Below are 18,013 nucleotides of genomic sequence, written 5' to 3'. Positions count from 1 at the left end.
ATGCGGAGAAGCACATGGGTTTCTGCTGCCTCCCCAGACCGTGTGCACACAGGGCAGCTTGTGCCCCAGCATCCCCTGCAGGTACCTCGAAGGGAAGAGGGATCTAGAATGAAACCCAGGACTCTCCTTGAGGACCTTTGCCTGAGGCAGGGCCCTTCCATTTTTACCATCCCCCTGGACACATGCCCATACCTGGGGAACGCTGAATCCAGCCCTAGCACTAACCCTGCAGAGCAGGGAAGTAATTCACAAAAAGTTGGGCAATTCAAAGTTACGGTTTCCACAGCAACCAGCACTCAGACCATTTGGGTAGCTGAAGCTTTTCCTCTTAGCATTCACTCTTTTTCTCCCCAAATAGCATTTTTTTTCCTTATTATTAAAGTAATACATGTTCATTGGAGAACATATGGAAATTGCAGACAAGTGTAAAGGAGAAAATAAAAATCACCCTTAATCCCACCACTTGAGGTGATCCAATGTCAACATTTTGATGTATTCTCCATTCGTCTAGGGTTTTTTTTTTCCATGCATAAAAAGATATAATTTTTGAAAATTGAGACTGTAGTGAAATTACTGTTTTATCATTTGGTTTTTTCCACTTAAAAATATATTGTAAGACTTCCGAATCGCCTTAAATATTCTTCGAGAACATGATTTTTAATGGATACATGGTACTTTTTCATATGGATAGAACATATTCTACTTAACCAATCTATTGTTGAACATTTATGTGCTTTTCCTTTTTTCTTTTGCTATTTTAAATAATACTACAATGAACAGCCTTTTACATAAATTTGTGTGTATGTATCTGATTAAGTAATCAGATTAGAATAAATTCGTAGAACTAAAATTACTGTTCAAACACAATGAACATGCTAATGATTTTAACACACATTATCAAATCACCCTCTGGAAAGGTTGAAGATTTGTACTTTTACCTGTAATGTATACTCTTCTTTAAAAAAGAAAAATAAAAAAACCACCCCAAACTGAAATTTGGTTGGTTTTAAATAAAGTCCGTACTACTTATAAAAAGTACATCTCCTTTAATTGAAGCATTCCCCTGCCATATTTTTAATAAATTTTCTTATTTCCATAATCACCTACTAACATCCTTTCCCCTCTGTTTCTATGGGGTATTCATCTTTTCCTTATTGATTTATAAGAGCTCCTTATGCATAAAGATAATAATCCTTTGCCATATTTGTGGCACATATGTTCTCTCAGTTTGTCATTGGATTTTTATTTTGTTTACGGCATTTTTAAAGTGTAGAAGTTTCAAATATTGTTGTAACTCACATCCATCCTTCTTTTCCTTTCTGATTTTGTCCTCTGATTTTTATGCTTAGACCTTCTCCACCCTGAGATCAGAGAAATAGTCACCTGTATGTTGCTTTTCCAGTTATTTTATGGCTGTGTGGTTTGGGATTTACATCGACTGCTCTAAACTCCCTATGGATTCCACGTAGAGGTGGGGTTCTGAATTTGCTTGTCTAATGGTCCTAAGGCTGGAGTCGGGTCAGAGATGGTTGCCGGGCGATGCAGGAACTGACCTGTTGCTTCTGCCTTCCAGGAGCGCTCAGCCTGGCAGGCAGCTTTCCACGGGGCCCCAGGTTTTTACGAGTGAATGGAAGCAATGAATAACTGCTCTGCGACTACACACTGGAAAAGGTGCACCTCACGTGGCTCTGTTTCCCATCTGAGATGGGAGAGGTGGAGGACGGGGATCAACAGATGTAGGGGGAGAGCTGGTGAGCCTCTCCAGTCTTACCATGTTAAAAATCCAGGGACTGGGGATCCCTGGGTGGCTCAGCGGTTTAGAGCCTGCCTTTGTTTGGCCCAGGGCGTGATCCTGGAGACTCAGGATCAAGTCCCATGTCGGGCGCCCTGCATGGAGCCTGCTTCTTCCTCTGCCTGTGTCTCTGCCTCTCTCTCTCTCTGTGTCTCTTGTGAATAAATAAATAAAATCTTATCTTAAAATAAAATAAAAAATCCAGGGACTGGATTCCAGACCTGAAATCAACCATCACTCTATTTGCAGGATGAAGAGCTAGAGGCAGTTCTGCTGGCATTGGGCCTCATCAGGTACCAAGTTCTCATGAAGAGGCACTGAGGGAAGGAGGAGCCTGGGACATCAGCTCCCCAGAGATGTGGACTGTCTCTTTCATCCAGCCTCCCTCCAAGGGCCTGAGAGGCAGTAGGTACCAGGTGGGAGGGTGGCATCCTGAGCACAGGGTGGTTAGCTCTGTCCAGCATCCAGGAAGATGCCGCTGCAGGTGCCCCCTCTGTCCAGCCTCAGGGGACTAGTGCCTCTGTCATCCCTATTTCAACCCAGCCCCCAAAACTTTTTACTGAGGGGTTTTGCTCAGTTTCCAAAGTCAACTCTGCAGGTACTAACAAGGCAAGAGGTTTGTTCATTCACTCCACATGTTTACTGAGTGTCCACTCTCTGCATAGCCCTGTGTCCAGCCTTGTAGATCTATTCTTTTTCAACCAGGCATAAAATATTTCCCTTTTATCTGCCCTTCTCCATTTTCTCTCCTTAAACCCTTAAAGCACACACACACACACACACACACACACACACACACACACTTACAACCCTCTATCTTGAATACCCTGTCCTCCAGCCATCACCCTACCTCGGCTGTTGTGTTACAGGCTGCACTAGTCACCTGGGCATCAGAGAAGATTATAACCACCACCACCATTTATCCAATGCTCCCTGTGTTGGCACTGAAGTCTCTAAATACATGATCTCTCATAATCTTTACCCAATAACTTTCGCTCAGCAAATGTGATGTGCCTACCATGTGACAGAGACTCTTCTAGCGTGTGGAATACACCCGTAAATAAACCAAAGATTCCTGCCTTCATGAAACTTACATCCTAGCTATGGAGTAGGGGTAGGAATAGACGAAACAAATGAACAAACATAATAAATGAAGAAAGTATATGTGCTTTAGAAGGTGTAAACATGATAGAAGTGGGGAGGGGCTAGGGGGCTCAGGAGGAGCAGGGCTGGGAGATGGGAAGGCCTCCCTGAGAAGATGACCTTGAAGCAGAGATCTGAAGGAGGCGAGGATGTGCACCATGGAGATATGAGGGGAAAGAGCCTAAGGCATGCCTAGTGTGGTCAAGACACAAAAAGGAGGCCAAGTGAAAAAGGCAAAAAATGGTAGGAACTGAGGTCAGAAAAATGACAGTGAGCCAGGGTCTAGGGTTCTGTAAGCCATTGTGAGTTGAGCACCATGCTCTTACTCAGGTGAATTGGGGGGAAATGGAAGGATTTCGAGCAGAGGAGGAACCTGATGTGACCTGCAGATTTAAAGGCTCATCTTGGCCACTGTATTGAGAATACACTGGGGGTTTAGAGCAGGCATGGTGCCCGGGAGACCAGTTAGGTGGTTATTGTAATAACCCAGGTAGAGAGGGTGGTGGCCCTGGCCAAGGTGTTATCAGTGGAGGAAAAGAGAAGTGGTCAGCTTTTGGTTATATTCTGAAGGCAAAGCCAACAGGGTTTCCTGGTGGATGGGATGTATAATGGGATGACTCCAAGATGTTTAAGCAACACAGCTAGAGGGCTGGGGTTGCTCTTTGCTGAGATGGCAGAGACAGCATTTGGAGCAGGTTTGGGGGGAGGGGAGAGAACGGGCACCTCGGGCTGGACATGTTGCATTTGAGGGGTTTGTGAGATACCCTAGTGGCCATGTGACTAGGGCATCATAGAGATGACATTTGAAGTCATGACCTTGGATGAGACCACAAGGGAGAAAGTATAGAAAATGATGAGAAGATCAAACACTGATGCCTGGGATATCCTACAGCAAGAGGCTGGGGAGAGAGGACCAGCAGCCAGCAAAGGAGATTGGGAAGTGAAGAACCGTAAAGGGTGAAATCCAGAGAGTGTGGGTCCCAGCGGCAGGGTCGCAGGGATATCTAGGAGGAGGAAGTGACCAGCTGGGTCAAATGCTACTGGGGAGACCAGAAGGATTAGAATAGAGATTGGTCACTGGGTCTTACCCAGAAATGGATATTATACCCATTTTAAGGCAAGGGAAAGGAGTAAAGAGAAGAGCAAAGGTCAGAGTTATGAGCAACAGAGCTAAGATACAAGACAAGGTCTGGGCAAAACGCAGCCTGGCTGCGTCTCCTACTAACCCCCCAGTCTGGGTGCACTCAAAACCCAGGGAGTAGCTCTGACACCCAGTGATTCTCATTCCCACCGGACTATTCATGCTCAGGAAGTGGAACAGTCTCTGCAAGTCAGGGAAGACTGGGGATGAGCAGAGGCACGACTGTAAACATTTTTTAATGCCGGGTGGGATGTGGGGGGGTTCTCAGAGCAAGCAGGTCTCCCTGGCTCTGCTTTCCGTCCAACTGTTCATTTCTTCCCCCTAATTAGGGCCTGGGCCCTGAGGGCATTTCCAGTTGGTGGCCTCTGGCTCAACGAGTTCCAGTCCAGGGGTATTTGTATTTGAGTAGAAGGGCATTTCCACAACCAACCGGCAAAGGGAGAGTCGGGATGAGGGGTCTGGCAGAGAGGCGTGCACGCCCAGCCCAAATCCAGAACCCTCCTTAGCTCCATCGCGGGCTCCAGTCTCCACTGTCTGGGGGCCCTGGGCAGTGCCTTCCCTGCTGGCGTGCGGGCTCGCCTCGCCCGGGGCAGGATGACAGTCGCCTGTCTCCCTCTGGTGTTGGCTCTTGGAATTGCAACCCCAGGGGACCGCAAGAGGCTCTCTATGCCTTCCCACACCCCGGGCCTGGAGAGCCACGCCTAGGAGCCAGGCCCGGCCCTCTTCCCTTCTCGGCCCCTCTAGGCCTTGTCTGCCTCTGCCCAGGACAGGTCTAGCCCTCCAGGCCATGGGCATGGGCCCTCTGCATTCCTAACTGCGACAGAAAGAACTCAGACACGGAAATTAGGATGTCTGATGGCTTACCCTGCCTCTCCCTTAGGTTAGCAGTGCAGACCTATAGATGGGGAAGAAACCAAGGGTCTCTGACTTGTGCGTTCCTGCACGCCCCCATGTCCCACCCCTAAGTTATTTGATATTGTGAGACCCATCTGAAAAGGGAGGGGCTGGCTTCTTCCCTGGACCTGGAGCTGGGTGGCTGAGGTGGCTGTTGGGAAATAGCTCAGGCCATTTGGGGGCACACTGCAGGTTGCCTTCTACTCTCAGGAGGAGGAGACCGTACAGACCTGGGTTCAAATCCTAACTTTGTCACTCATGAGCTCTGGAATCTTTCTGTGCCTCGGTTTCCTGGCTTGGGAAATGAAGGTGATCATACCTCACGGGGCACTTAGCACAGAGCCTGACTGTGTGGAAAACAGTCAGTAGATGTGGTCATGTGGTAAATGCTTGGGGATGACAGGGATGCAAGGAAAGAAGAGCACAGTACAGGAGCCAAGGGTTCGAGCCCGAGCTTCATCATTCCACTTAACACATCTGTGCGTTAGGGCACGCTAATGTCCACAAGGCTGTGAGGAGGCCCAAGTGGTGTGTGAGGCAACAGGTAGATGAGCGCTGGGCTCTGAGGCTGCACATCTACCTTCTCCGGCCATCCCTGGACCAAGGATCCTTGGTGTAGACAGAGACACCTGCCTGGCCCACCTCTTGGGACTGATTGGAGATAAGAACTGTCATGACAAGGGAAAGTGCTTTGAAAACCGGAACGCTTATCCTCTTGTCACCAAGAGATACCCGCCCCTCCCCTGCCAGCATCCTGCACTTAGCTCCATATCACAGCACAGATTTCACTACACAAAAGCTTTCTATCTCCTGCTGTCTTCAAACATATAAAGGTCTCTGCCCTCAGGGGGTTTACATTCTAGGTGCCGAGATAGATGGGAAACCATATGGTGGCAACACCCCAGTTGACAGCAGGTGCAGGAGTGAGTAGATCCTGCCCACTCCAAAGTCTCAGTAGAAACATCCAGTTGAGGGAAGCCCAATTCCCAAAAAGGGAAGCTAAGCCACAGGACGACTGGTCACTGGTTTGGGCAAAGATGGGCAGTGTTACCAAACCTCTGTGTGGTAAAGAAGGTGCCGGCACTGGAGTCAGGAGGCCTGGGTGGTAGTCTTGGCGCTCTGTTAATCCCAAAAGGCTATATACAGTAGGATTCCAACTATAACATTCTGGAAAAGGCAAAAACTATGTAGAGAGCAGAAACTCTGTAGTTGCCAGGGGTCGGGGGATGCGTAGGCGGGGCACAGAGGATTTTTAGAACAGTGGAACTACTCTGATACTATAATGATGGATACGTGTCATGTCCATCTGTCCAAACCTCTACAATGTACAGCAGCAAGAGGGAACCCGCATGGAAACTATGCACTTTGGGTGAGAACAACGTGCCAGTGTAGGATCATCAGTTGCAACAAATGCACCACTCCGGTGGGGGGTGTTAATAGTGGGGGATGCCTGGGCGGGGGGATGTCAAGGAGCATCTAGGAAATCTCTGTACTTGCCACTCAAGTTTTCTGTAAACCTAAAACTTCTCTAAAACATGAAGTCTGTTAAAAACGAAATAGATGATTTCCCATGAGCTGCTGTTTCCTCATCTGTTAAACAGTCTCTGCCCTGCCTGGCCCACATAGCTGTGGTTAGGGCCAGATGGGCCAAAACCAATGCTGTCCAGCATCGAGGATGCACTGGTAAGAGAGTGAGATACCTCAAAGTCCAGATGGGGTGGCGACCGGCCCTGTCGGCCCCCGGCCCCAGCCTCAGGTCTGTGCCCACTGGGAGGGGACCTTGTCCCGGCAGCTGCTCCCCACAGGGAAGGATTTTCCATCTCCCCCACACCCCCACCCCAAGACTGCAAGTGTTAACAAATAACATCCTCCCTCATTCAAAAATCCTCAAAACCCTTCTCTGAACTCCTCTTTAGGCCACCGTCTTTTCTCTCCAATGAGAACAGACAACAAGCCACTGTACATTCAAAATTTGAGTATTCGTCTCTCCAAATGGCTCCCACAAGGGCCCAGCAGCTATTTTAAAATCCAAGAAGCCTCTGCTCACACCCCCAACGGTCAGCTCTGAACAGATCCCACACACTCAAAGTGCCCCACACAGACACTTGCTGAATGACCTTTTTTTTAAAACCAGGATGCAAACCCAGTGAACTCTCCTTTCAGATCCCACATGCCCCCTTCAAGGAGCGGCGGCCCACACAGTTGTTTTTTTTTTTTTCCAAAGAAACATTATGTGATCTGAGAAACATCTGGAACCCGTTTCCCCACACTTGACTGGAAGCTTTCAGCCGACATCAGCTGCCCAACCACCGAGCAAACACCCTGTTTGCCTGTGCTTGGAGGAGCACTACTGGGACTGGGGGAGGGTTGGGGCGGGGGACAGGCGGCTTGATTAAAAAGCTCCGGGAAGGTCAGGCTCAGGTCTGGCCAGAAGTTTTGCAAACCCTGGAGCAGTGAGCATAACGACAGGAAAGGTGGTGGGGGATAAAGAGGACTGGAAATAACGATCAAGGCCAAGAAGCTTCCTATTGAAGCCGCCCAGGAGCAAAACAGCCACACAAGCACTCCCGTGTTCTTTTTTTTTCTTTTTCTTTTTCTTTTTCTTTTTCTTTTTTTCTTTTCTTTTTTTTTTTTTTGCAATGACAATCATTCACATGCTTACCTCCCCCAGGTCCTGCTGGTCCTGGGCAGGGCTGGGGTTCATTTTTGCTCGAGTCTCTGGTGTCCAGTGGAGGAGCAGACAGGAGGCCTCCACCAGGACCTACCCCAGCCAGCAGATGCACTAGTGGCACCCCGAGTCCAGCGCAGACACGAGGGAGCATCCCTACTGCAAACACCTTTGCATTAAGTAATTGGCCCTAAGGCAATCGTGCCATAAAAGTTGAAAAGTAACCAACTGAAAGTTTGGTTTCACTGCTCCATCTTACCCCATATAGTCTAAACCCTCCTAGGGCATCTCTACAGTGACGCAGAGTTTTTCAAACCGCCTTTGTTGTAGAACTTGGGAATGTCGACCAGCAGACACGGGACCAGGTGCCATAAACAAACAACGGTCTAGAAGCTGTCACCACACCATACAGAGCTCGGCTGCCTGTGCGCATCCTCATATTTGGCAACTAATAACCTCTCTCAATGAAGGAAGAAATTTTAGTGGAATAAAAAAAGGAAAAGAAAAGAGAAAATGTGGTGCTAAAGAAGGAGACGAGTCAACAAGGGAAAAAAATGTATGATACCATGAAGGGAAGGCTTTGAAAACAAGTACCTAGGTACGATCTGCAAAATCAATTATTTGTGTAGAGATGCCACGAAGCTGCACTGCATATTCTTAATATGCTCAAATATTTTGTATTTCACAATAAAGTCTTTTTAATTTTGTTATTAGTTTTTAATGGATGTCCCTCTTTTATTTTTCATGACTTTACTTCTGCAGCAAAGCTGCCTTGTAATTAATTGTGCAGTAAAAACGTTGGCGGCAAAAATGCCTACACATGAAACAACCTGGAACCTCATATGTTTTAAAGTAACGAGGGCAAAAAAAAATAAAGTAACGAGGATGGAATCAAGAGGCAAAATGATGTAGCTGAAAGACAGTGGACTGGAAGGGATCTAAGGCTGAATTTTTCTACTTTCCAGCTTTGGGAAGTGTGATCTTGGGAGGGCCCTTTATCTGCAATTACAGGGGCTAATCCCTACTCGTCCAGCTCCCAACCTTGTTGGGGGGATCCTGTGACAAGTTTCTCTGCAACTGCAAATTCTGCAAGGGTTAGAAGTGGCGGTTAGCATTGCCCTTCTTTCCCTGGGCCCTGTCGTGGCCAGAGAGAACACCTCAGCAGAGGGCTGAGCGGCCTCAGGGATTTCAGCAGACTGTGACCAGGGACAAAGGATGAAGTGACACATGAGCAGGTTCTCCTTGCACATCCTCGCTGGGGCACTGGGCGCTCTCCTCGCCTGTCTTCCCAGGCCTGGCTCCACCCGTCACCCCCCTCCCTGACTCTGAGCCTCAAACTCCCACGGGCCTCCCAGAGCCTCCAGAAGCCCAAACCCTTCTGAGCCTTGTACTCTCCAGACTACAGGCCTGTCTCTCACAATGACAACTGACGCAAGTTACTAAGCTTGTGTCACACATCAGGCCCTGGGTTAGGGTTGCAGGTCATGAGTTCCCCCTACCACTTGGTGAATCGGTGAACCCCCCGCCCCCACCCTGGCCTGGATTTGCCATCTGCTCCCAGGTCCCTGCTCTGGAACTCCTCTGTCCATCCTCAAGAGCAGTGCCGGGGAATTTGCCAAATCTGAGCACCTCCCTCTGGGTGCCTCTGGCCGTGCAGCTGCTTCCCCCAGAATCTGAGCCGGGCGGCCACCTCGTCCATTCCTGCCCCTCTGGCCCTGCACCTTCCTGAGCTGTGTCTGGAATGCCCACAAAGTGTACTTTCTCACGTACACGCCCAAAGCCCTTCCAGCCTCCAGATGGCATCTCATCCCTGTGTGAGGGGCTCTGCTGCCTGTGCTCCAACTGGGAGACCCCTCACCCCTCCTGGGGCTGCCGCTGGCATGGTAAGCACACCGGCCTCCCCTCCTCTCATGTCTGCTCACCCCCGTGCCCGGACCTGGGGTCTCTGAAGCGTCTTCTGTGGTTCCCACCCTTGACCTGTGAGGAACTCGGAAATCTGCTCTTTGTTGACCTCCACCATCCCGTGGTTCTTCTCAGATGCAAACCTCTCCAGTGGGCCCATTATCTCGGATTTCTGCTGTATGCAGCCTTGTCCTTTCCACTGGCTCTTTCCTGCCAGCATTTAAATAGCTCAGGTGGCCCTGGGCTCCTTGCAAACTTCTGGTGTGTGGGGCCCACCCTGCCATGGCCTCTTCTAGCTCACTCCTCCGTCCTTGGGCTTGCCAATAGCTGGCTGGGTTAGGCCAGATACACTTTTTCCCTTACCTGTCTGATCTCTGCAGGCCGGCTGCAGGTGACCACTCCGTATGCTCCCCCCAGTGAGTCCCGCCACCTCGAAGCTTCCACTTTCCACACCCTGACACTGGGGACTCCAAATCTAGACCTCCAGCCTTGCCTTCTCTTCTCAGCGGGCTCATCGGGCACCTGCCTCTGGGTGCACACAGGGTTCTCAAATTCAGCGTCTGCAGAGTCGCTGCCACTGGCCTCTGTCCCTGTAGATCTAGTTCTCGTGTCCCTTGCTGGAAGCCATAATCATGGCACAGTGCCCTATCACCCCTGTCATTCTGATAACTATCGACCACACGTCCCTTCATTCTCTGAAGAGTCTTATTTTGGAGGACAAGTCGTATGCTCAGCCTCACCCTTACACCTGCCAGACTGTCGCAGAGACCCCAAGGTCATACCAGCCCTCCCTCCACCACTACCCCCCTTCCTGCACAGTCACCACGCCCTATGGATTTGACTTCTTTCTACCTCTCCGATCCATGCCATGGTCCACGCTCTCACCTACACTGAGTGCTGCAGCGGGGTGCTCTTTCTGTTTTCAACCTCATCTTTCTTCCATTCTTCCACCTGCACAGCCACAGTCACCCTCCCCAATTGCCAATCCGATCAGGTTCCTCAGCCCCTCCCCAGCCTGGCTTCAAGATCAAATCGGGGCAGCCTGGGTGGCTCAGCAGTTTAGTGCTGACTTCAGCCCAGGGCGTGATGCTGGAGACCTGGGATGGAGTCGGGCTCCCTGCATGGAGCCTGCTTCTCCCTCTGCCTGTGTCTCTGCCTCTCTCTCTCTGTGTGTGTCTCTCATGAATAAATAAATAAATAATTTTTTAAAAAATCAAATCCGGCTCCACTCCAGGGCAAGCGGCTTGTGTGGCCCGTTCCACTGTGGCCCTTTCCTCTCCTGAGCCTCATCCCTCACCAGCCAGCTGGGGGCCCCTCTTTGTGCCTTGCCTATTCGCTGTCCGCAGGTCACCCCTGTCACCTCCTCCTGGAGGCCTCCCCTGACTCCCATGCAGCTTGGCTCCCCTGCCTGGTCCTGGCGGTACCTGCAGCTCCTCTATCACAGCACTGACCACACACGACCCTGCACGTGCCAGCCACCCACCCATCTGTCTCCCCATCTAGACTGGGAGCTCCGTGGTGGCGCCTTTTGTTTTTGACTTCGAGGCACCAACATGGTGTCTGTGTGTTCAATAAGTATTTGTTAAGTGAATCACTTCCTACCCCTAACACTAAATTGTGCCCGGCTGCCACCCCAGGAGCAAATGCGCCTGGCTGCCCCCTGCATGTAGGCACCTTCCTCCTCTGCCCCTTCTTTCCCCAAATGAGAGAATGTGCCCCATCCATCAGGGGCTGCTCTAACCAGCACTACTGTGGGCATCAGGAGCCCTGTGTCCCACCTCCGCTAATCATTTTGTAGCCACAGCAGCTCCTATTTTCCTGCTCTGTGTGTAAAGAGAAAAAGAGAAGGATGGGGGGGGGGCAGGCTAGTTAGCTCTGAGGTCTCTTTCAGCAGAGAGAGTCTGTGACGCTCCCACATGTGTCCAGCGTTGTGGCTCTACTTCGGGCCCATTAGGGCAAGGAGGTGGCCCCCAGGAGGCAGCAACACAGACACCGCAGGCCGGGGTAGCTGGGGATATGCCTGCCCCACCCAGTGGGAGGACACTCAGAGTCACCTGTTTTCTGGGAAGGAGAAAGGCGCTGAGCCTGCCTGGAAACCTGAGGGACAGCAGGACTCCTTGTTCCTTCTCTCTAATGTAATGCACATTCCCCACTTAAAGGCAATTTCTTCACTTCAAAAGGATTCCAGCTGGTTAAATTCAAGGTGAAGAATGAGTTTCAGTCAAGAAGCTTCTCAGGGGCCTTTCAGTTTGCATCGTCTTGAAAAGGGATGCATTTTAAGACATTTGCCTCTTAATGTTTGTCAAAGCACCAGGGGAGAAAGCTTCTTATTTCGACACCTCTCTCAGCTCTCGGGGCACAAGGACCATCCACATTTCCCTGCACCACTTTGTCTTTTGGGAAACCCACTGGACTTGTGTCCTGGCTTCCCCCTTCCCAGCCCTGAGCCCACACCCACCCTGGACGGAGGAGAGACCAGCTCTGGCCCCAGGGTCCACCAGACTCGCCAAGGCACCCAGCAGTTTAAAAGGCAGGCAGGCCATGGGACTCACACATCACATGGTTCACACTCCAGGAGGTGTCCTTCCACCTGCCATTAGTTCATTCTCTCACTCACTCACCTAGTCGGCTGATGTGCAGTCTGCCGCGCTGGTAGGGTCTGTGGGTCGTCTTACTTTCCTACAGCTTATAAACCGGCCAAGGCTATGCGTGATAGAAATAAGCAACCACAATACAAGACAGAAGGAAGTAAATGCCAGGTCTGGTGGGTAGGGGACATTTAAAAACCTCAGAGAAAGAAGAGACCAGCCAGGGAATGAGGAGAGGACCAAGAGGGAGGCAGTCAGGGAAGGCTTCTTAGAAGAAGAAGCATTTTGGTGCTGGCAGGGTATCCTCAAGAATGGGAAGTGGCCTGAGCAAAGGTGTGCAGGCAGGAAGAGCTCTGGTAGGCACAGAGGCACTGTCCCAGGCCAATGCACACCTCCTTCCAGGGCCTCACCCCTTGCTTAGTGGCCGTGGTGGTTGGGGGTGCTCCCAGGGCATGGCATGCCTGCTGGCAGCTGCTGCTTTGGTGGTGTTGCTTTAATCACCTTTGAAACAAAGCACTATGGGCACCTGGGTGGTTCAGTGGTGGAGCATCTGCCTTTGGCTCAAGTTGTGATCCTGGGGTCCTGGGATCAAGTCCCACACTGGGCTCCCTGCAGGGAGCCTACTTTTCCCTCTGCCAGTGTCTCTCTCTCTGTGTCTCTCATGAATAAATAAATAAAATCTTTTTTGTTAAAAAAGAAAAGAACAAGGCACTGTCCCTATATAGCCAGTCACTACCTACTTGCCCTTTCTCATTAGTCCCTGGGCTCAAAGGAAATGCTTTCGATCCTCTTCTCTGTCACTAAGGACTCAGGCTCCCCTGCCCACACTTCTGAGATTCCCAGATAACATTCACTTGCTCCCCAACTTTTTCAGTCACTCTCTAGAGGTGTTTGCTCCCTCTACCCCTTCAGGGAGGCTTTGCCCATCATCTCCTTTCTCATTGTCCCTGGCCTGTCTTCCCTTTCACCAGCCCCCCCGCCCCCCCCCCCCCCCCCCCGCCCTTAGCAACCACTGCTGTCTATCCCAGGAAACCCATTCAGCAAGCCAGTCCCCAACGGTACCAGCACTCTGATGTCTCCCCTGGGAGCTATTGCCAGTAGTCCGGTCGGTGGTCAAGCATTTGGAGTTGGGCAAACCCGGGTTTAAACCCTGGCTCTGCCACTTTCCAGCTCTGCACTTGCTCTGATGAATTTCTTCCATAGGATCTTCTCTTGTTTTTCTGACTCAATATTCTCCTTTGGAGGAACCATTCTCTTCTGCTCTCAGCCTCTGAGATTTAATGGGGCTACCTAGGGTCATTGGCTCAGGGATAGGCATATGATCTAAGGAGGACAAATCCTGGGATTTTTAATGGTTGATAGTATCAATCTATTCCTACTGTGATTGATAAACTAGGAACACAAATCTGAAGCTGATGAGATTGTCTTTGCCACCACAAGGAAGGAATCTATTTACACATAGAACCAGCATAAGAAAAAGTAGAGAAAAGGGAAAAATCAATTTCTGGTGACATTGTTTGAGCACCTGGATCCAGCCATGCCTGATGCTATCCCTGGAGTTTTCAGTTTGTGAACCAACAATTTCTTCCCTCTTTGGCAAAAGCCAGTTAGAGTTGGCTTTTGTCACTTGCCGCTAACAGTCTCAACTGAAGAAATACTTCACTTGCAGACTTTGCTGAAAAGTTAAGTGAAATGATACATGAATAGTATCCAGCAATCCAGCATAAAGTGGGTACCACTCAATTAACGGTGTTTTTTTTTTCTCAGAAACTCTAACTGAATCTGCCAGTTACATTTCTGAGAAGAAACTCGAGTTCTGTGGCAGTAGAATATTACTTTTTCTTCCTTTGTTTCCATGTCTTTGACCAATCTTTTCCTTGCGAAATCTCTCCTCGGCTTTCTTAACCACAGCTCTGTGTCCTTCATAATTCTCCAGGTTTTCTCCCCCAACCCCGCCTCTGGACTGAGACAGGGTGGGAGATTTCATGACCTGGAAGGGGTGAGGTCCATTTCTCTGCATTCTATGCCTACACCCGGAGGGACAGTCGGCAAAGAACAAGCTGAATCCAATGCAGACTTCTGAGCTTGCAGGGAACCAAGCACACCAGGCAGTCGGCAAAGTCTGCACTGCCATCTAGTGGACATCTGCTCTAAGATCACGCAGCGTGGAGCCCTTGGAGAACCCCCCCAACCCCCACGGGGGACAGTCACTGGGCTGCCAGAAAGTATTCCATTCGACCATGTTACTCTTTCAGTGGCAAAGCCAAGGACAAGTGAATCAACGGCCAAGTCAAGCATCTTATCCCAGGAGCAGCATTATACTCTCCCCTACAGGACTGGGTTTCTGCTCGGCTTCTGCAAGCTCTCCCCCATCCTGATCCAACTTAGAATCATAGTGGCCTATGTTTTCTCGGCTTCTCTCACACGTCCACCCGTGTGACCCAGGCCGAAGCCCTCCAGGGAGGAGAGCTGACAGGTGCACGTGTGCTCGTGCGTGTGCATGCATCTTCACTTGCGTGAGGCCTGGAGGGGTTGAGGGAAAGGAGACTGGGAAGGCCTCCTCATTACCTGCGTGCTTAGCCTCCTGGAGGAAAGGATGTTTGCAAACACAATAGCGGGCCAAAGCTTCATGTTTTCAAGCTCATAAGTTGTGGGACACATCACAGTCTATTGGTTCCCTGCTAGTGAAAACAGTTCAAGAAAGCGAGAAAAATCTACCCTCTGCATCTGAGTAACCTGTGCTCCCCCCACCCCAGAATTTGCTATTTTGTTGTGTTTGTCATGACCGCTGTCAGACCTGATGAACAGCAGCATTGATTGTCCCCAGGCTGGCTCGGCAGAGGGGAAGAGCCAGCAGTGGCCTCTCCCTCCTGCAGTGCACAGAGGGGACCAGAGGGCTGTGCACGTGATGTGCATGTGGTCACATCCCTGTGGCCCTTCTGTCTCCACCCATTTGTGACCTGATTCCTGGACACATCACAGGCATCGTGTGTAGGTTGGCATTGGCACCTCCTACTAAAACACAGCAGATGAAGCGAGAGTCACCCTCCAGTACTGACACTTTGGGGACTCGGTGTGACCCAGGAATCAAGGAAGAAACAAACAGCGGCCTTAACACCAGAGCAGCGCCACCAGGACATGGCCTGGCCACTGGAAGCCCCAGCCACAGTCCCACTTCCCTGGGCTTACTACACCCCCTAACTAAGGGAAGCATCCAGAACAAGACAGTACTCGTCATTTCCTAGTAAAAAGAATAGTTATTTCCAATTCCTAAAAATGTTAGGTGTGTTTCATGTCGCAAAGACGGAGTCAAGATGCACAGCTCCGCTTGCTTAGCCTCCGCGAGGAGCACTGCCCATCACCAACTAGCTCCTCCCCATTTAAAGATCATTTTGAAAGCCCCACCACCTCGCACCTTGGGAAAGGACTCTTTCTCTCTTCCTTGCTTCTGCTGACTTCAAAGCACACACTAGCTGGTCTGTACATATGCTCCAGGAACCGGGAAAGGCCTCGACGGAGCAGTCCAAGAGTTCCACTCACACTCCCAGTCTGCAGCCCTCCTCCCCACCCCAACCTCCTCCAAGGCCATGGGAATGCTCTAAGGAAGGCATGTGCTTATGACATCAGCCATCTGAGAACATGAGACCCAACCCAGACGGCCCTGCACAAGGCTTCAAGTCACCCAAAAGAGCGGGCTCAGATGGAAACCAAGACCCATGGTCCTCCTCCTCCTCTTCCTCCTTCCTCCTCACTCACCTCCAAAGCCCCGGGGAACTTGACTATGGGCTCAGCCCAGTGGGTGATCTTCTGTCGGTAGTTGTTGCAGTCAGGAACAAACATGCAGCCAATGTTCCCCAGCTCTGGGTAGAAAACTTCAAGGCCCCTACCGAGAGAGGGAGGTGGTCAGCGCATGTAGTTCTGGGGGAGCCTGCAGGGTTCACAGGCTTCAGGACAGCACCATTGGGAATGGAGGGTCAAGTAGGATCGAATCCCAGGCCTGCTACTAACTAGCATGACCGGTGTGGTGTGTGGTTTAGGATCTACTTGACCTCTTGGTGGCTCAGTTTGTTCACCTGTAAAATGTGGACCCTGACAGTACCTACTTAGAGCGTTGACATGAGGAGTAAAGTAGGTGACCAATGTTTACAACGGAGCCAGCGTGTCATCAGTGGTCAGACGTGTTACCTATCATCTGTATTTACTTCCCAAAAAGGATGCACATCCTTAGGCAAACTGGGTCATTGTCTTTAAAGTAAGATTGGGTTTATAAGAGCAATATTTCAACATTGCTTTCCAGGAATGTTCTCTTTACGTGAAGAAAGGTTCAGCAAGTGAGCACAGCCTTCTTCACGGGTACAGGCATCTGTCAACCTTTAACAATCCAGTTCCTCTTCATGTCTGCTGTCTTCACCAGTACTTCCATAATCCACATCTCTGGGTCAAGTATCACCCAGTAACCTACCTACCATTCCTTGTGCTTTTTTTTTTTTTAAAGGTTTCATTTAGGGATCCCTGGGTGGCGCAGCGGTTTGGCGCCTGCCTTTGGCCCAGGGCGCGATCCTGGAGACCCGGGATCGAATCCCACATCGGGCTCCCGGTGCATGGAGCCTGCTTCTCCCTCTGCCTGTGTCTCTGCCTCTCTCTCTCTCTCTGTGACTATCATAAGTAAATAAATAAAAATTAAAAAAAAAATAAAGGTTTCATTTATTTATTCATGAGAGATACACAGAGAGAGAGAGAGGCAAAGACATGGGCAGAGGGAGAAGCAAGCTCCATGCAGGGAGCCGGATGTGGGATCCTGTAGGCCCTGGGCTGAAGACGGTGCTAAACCACTGAGCCACCCGGGCTGCCCTCCCTGTGCTTTTGAAATGCAAATGTCTCCTGGGGGTAAACCATCTGAACACTAAGACAGTAGTATGAATCCATTTGTCTGCTTTTTCCCTGTGAAGGCCTGAATAGCACGAATGCTCTGAGAATCCGGTTCACTGGGAGGGCTCTTGCCATAACTCCACCAAGGTTAGCCTGAAGGGCTCACCTATAACCAAAACTCAGGGATAGAAGCCAGGCTGTCAAATAGATACTTTAAAAAAAAAAATCTTTGTGCCAACCTTTTTTTTTTTTTACTTGCCCTTCCTCTCTGTCCCCCTGTCATTTCTTATCACCAAGACCCAGGGTCTCTATAGGGTGCATTTGGTTAAGCTGATTCCCCCCGCCCCCCGCCCCCTCAGAGAAGGGGGGCAGGGTTTCAGCTTTGCTGAAAAGCTGAGGCAGCTCCACAGCCTGCCAGCAGTCACCCAGAGCTGGCCATGATTCTCTTGCTGGGGGTAATGCCTGGAGGAGACCCAGCAAGGATATAATGAGGGAATCCATCTGGAAGGGGAGCTCCTGAGTTCTGGATCTGGGGGAAAGGCAAGGACAGCCTCCTGGTGGGGAACCCCACATTCCCTGCCCATCCCAATCCTTCCTGAGGTCCCATCTTGGGCCTTGGCTGCTGGAGGCTGCAACACCCAGCAGACACAGGATGTTTCCATGGGCCAGCACCCCTGAGGAGCCTCTGGCCAGTTAGCTGAACTTCTGGTTTGCTCAGCTCATTTGTTTCTTTTACCTCTTGGCAAGGTTAAAGTAATACCTTCTGGATCGTTTTGATCACTTTTGAACAAGTCGTAGGGACAGGTTTTCGTTTTTCTTCACAGCAGCGTTGCAATTGGTTTTTGGTTTTTTTGTTGTTTTTTTTTTGTTTTTGTTTTTGTTTTTGTTTGAGAGACAGAGAGAGCACGAGTGGTGGGAGGGGTAGAGAGAGAGGGAGACAGAGAATCCTAAGCTGGCTCCGCCCTCAGCGTGGAGCCCAGCATGGGGCTCCATCTCACAGCCCTGAGATAATGACC

General features: G+C 50.3%; 1 protein-coding gene across 11 annotated transcripts in view; it reads right to left on the bottom strand.

Annotated features, from left to right (window-relative positions):
* Positions 1-18,013, bottom strand: part of PEBP4 (phosphatidylethanolamine binding protein 4) — a 247,095-nt gene that overhangs the window by 177,877 nt on the left and 51,205 nt on the right. For all 11 annotated transcript variants that reach the window (XM_025463103.3, XM_049100942.1, XM_049100943.1 and 8 more), the window contains one exon: positions 15,885-16,011. In XM_025463103.3, coding sequence (XP_025318888.1) covers positions 15,885-16,011 — 127 coding nt within the window. The remainder of the gene's footprint in view (positions 1-15,884; positions 16,012-18,013) is intronic.

The sequence above is a fragment of the Canis lupus genome, chromosome 25 (assembly GCF_003254725.2).
Source record: "Canis lupus dingo isolate Sandy chromosome 25, ASM325472v2, whole genome shotgun sequence".
Taxonomy (NCBI): Eukaryota; Metazoa; Chordata; class Mammalia; order Carnivora; family Canidae; genus Canis; species Canis lupus.
The sequence above is the reverse complement of the archived record's forward strand: the minus strand, read 5'-3'. Positions and strand labels throughout refer to the sequence as shown.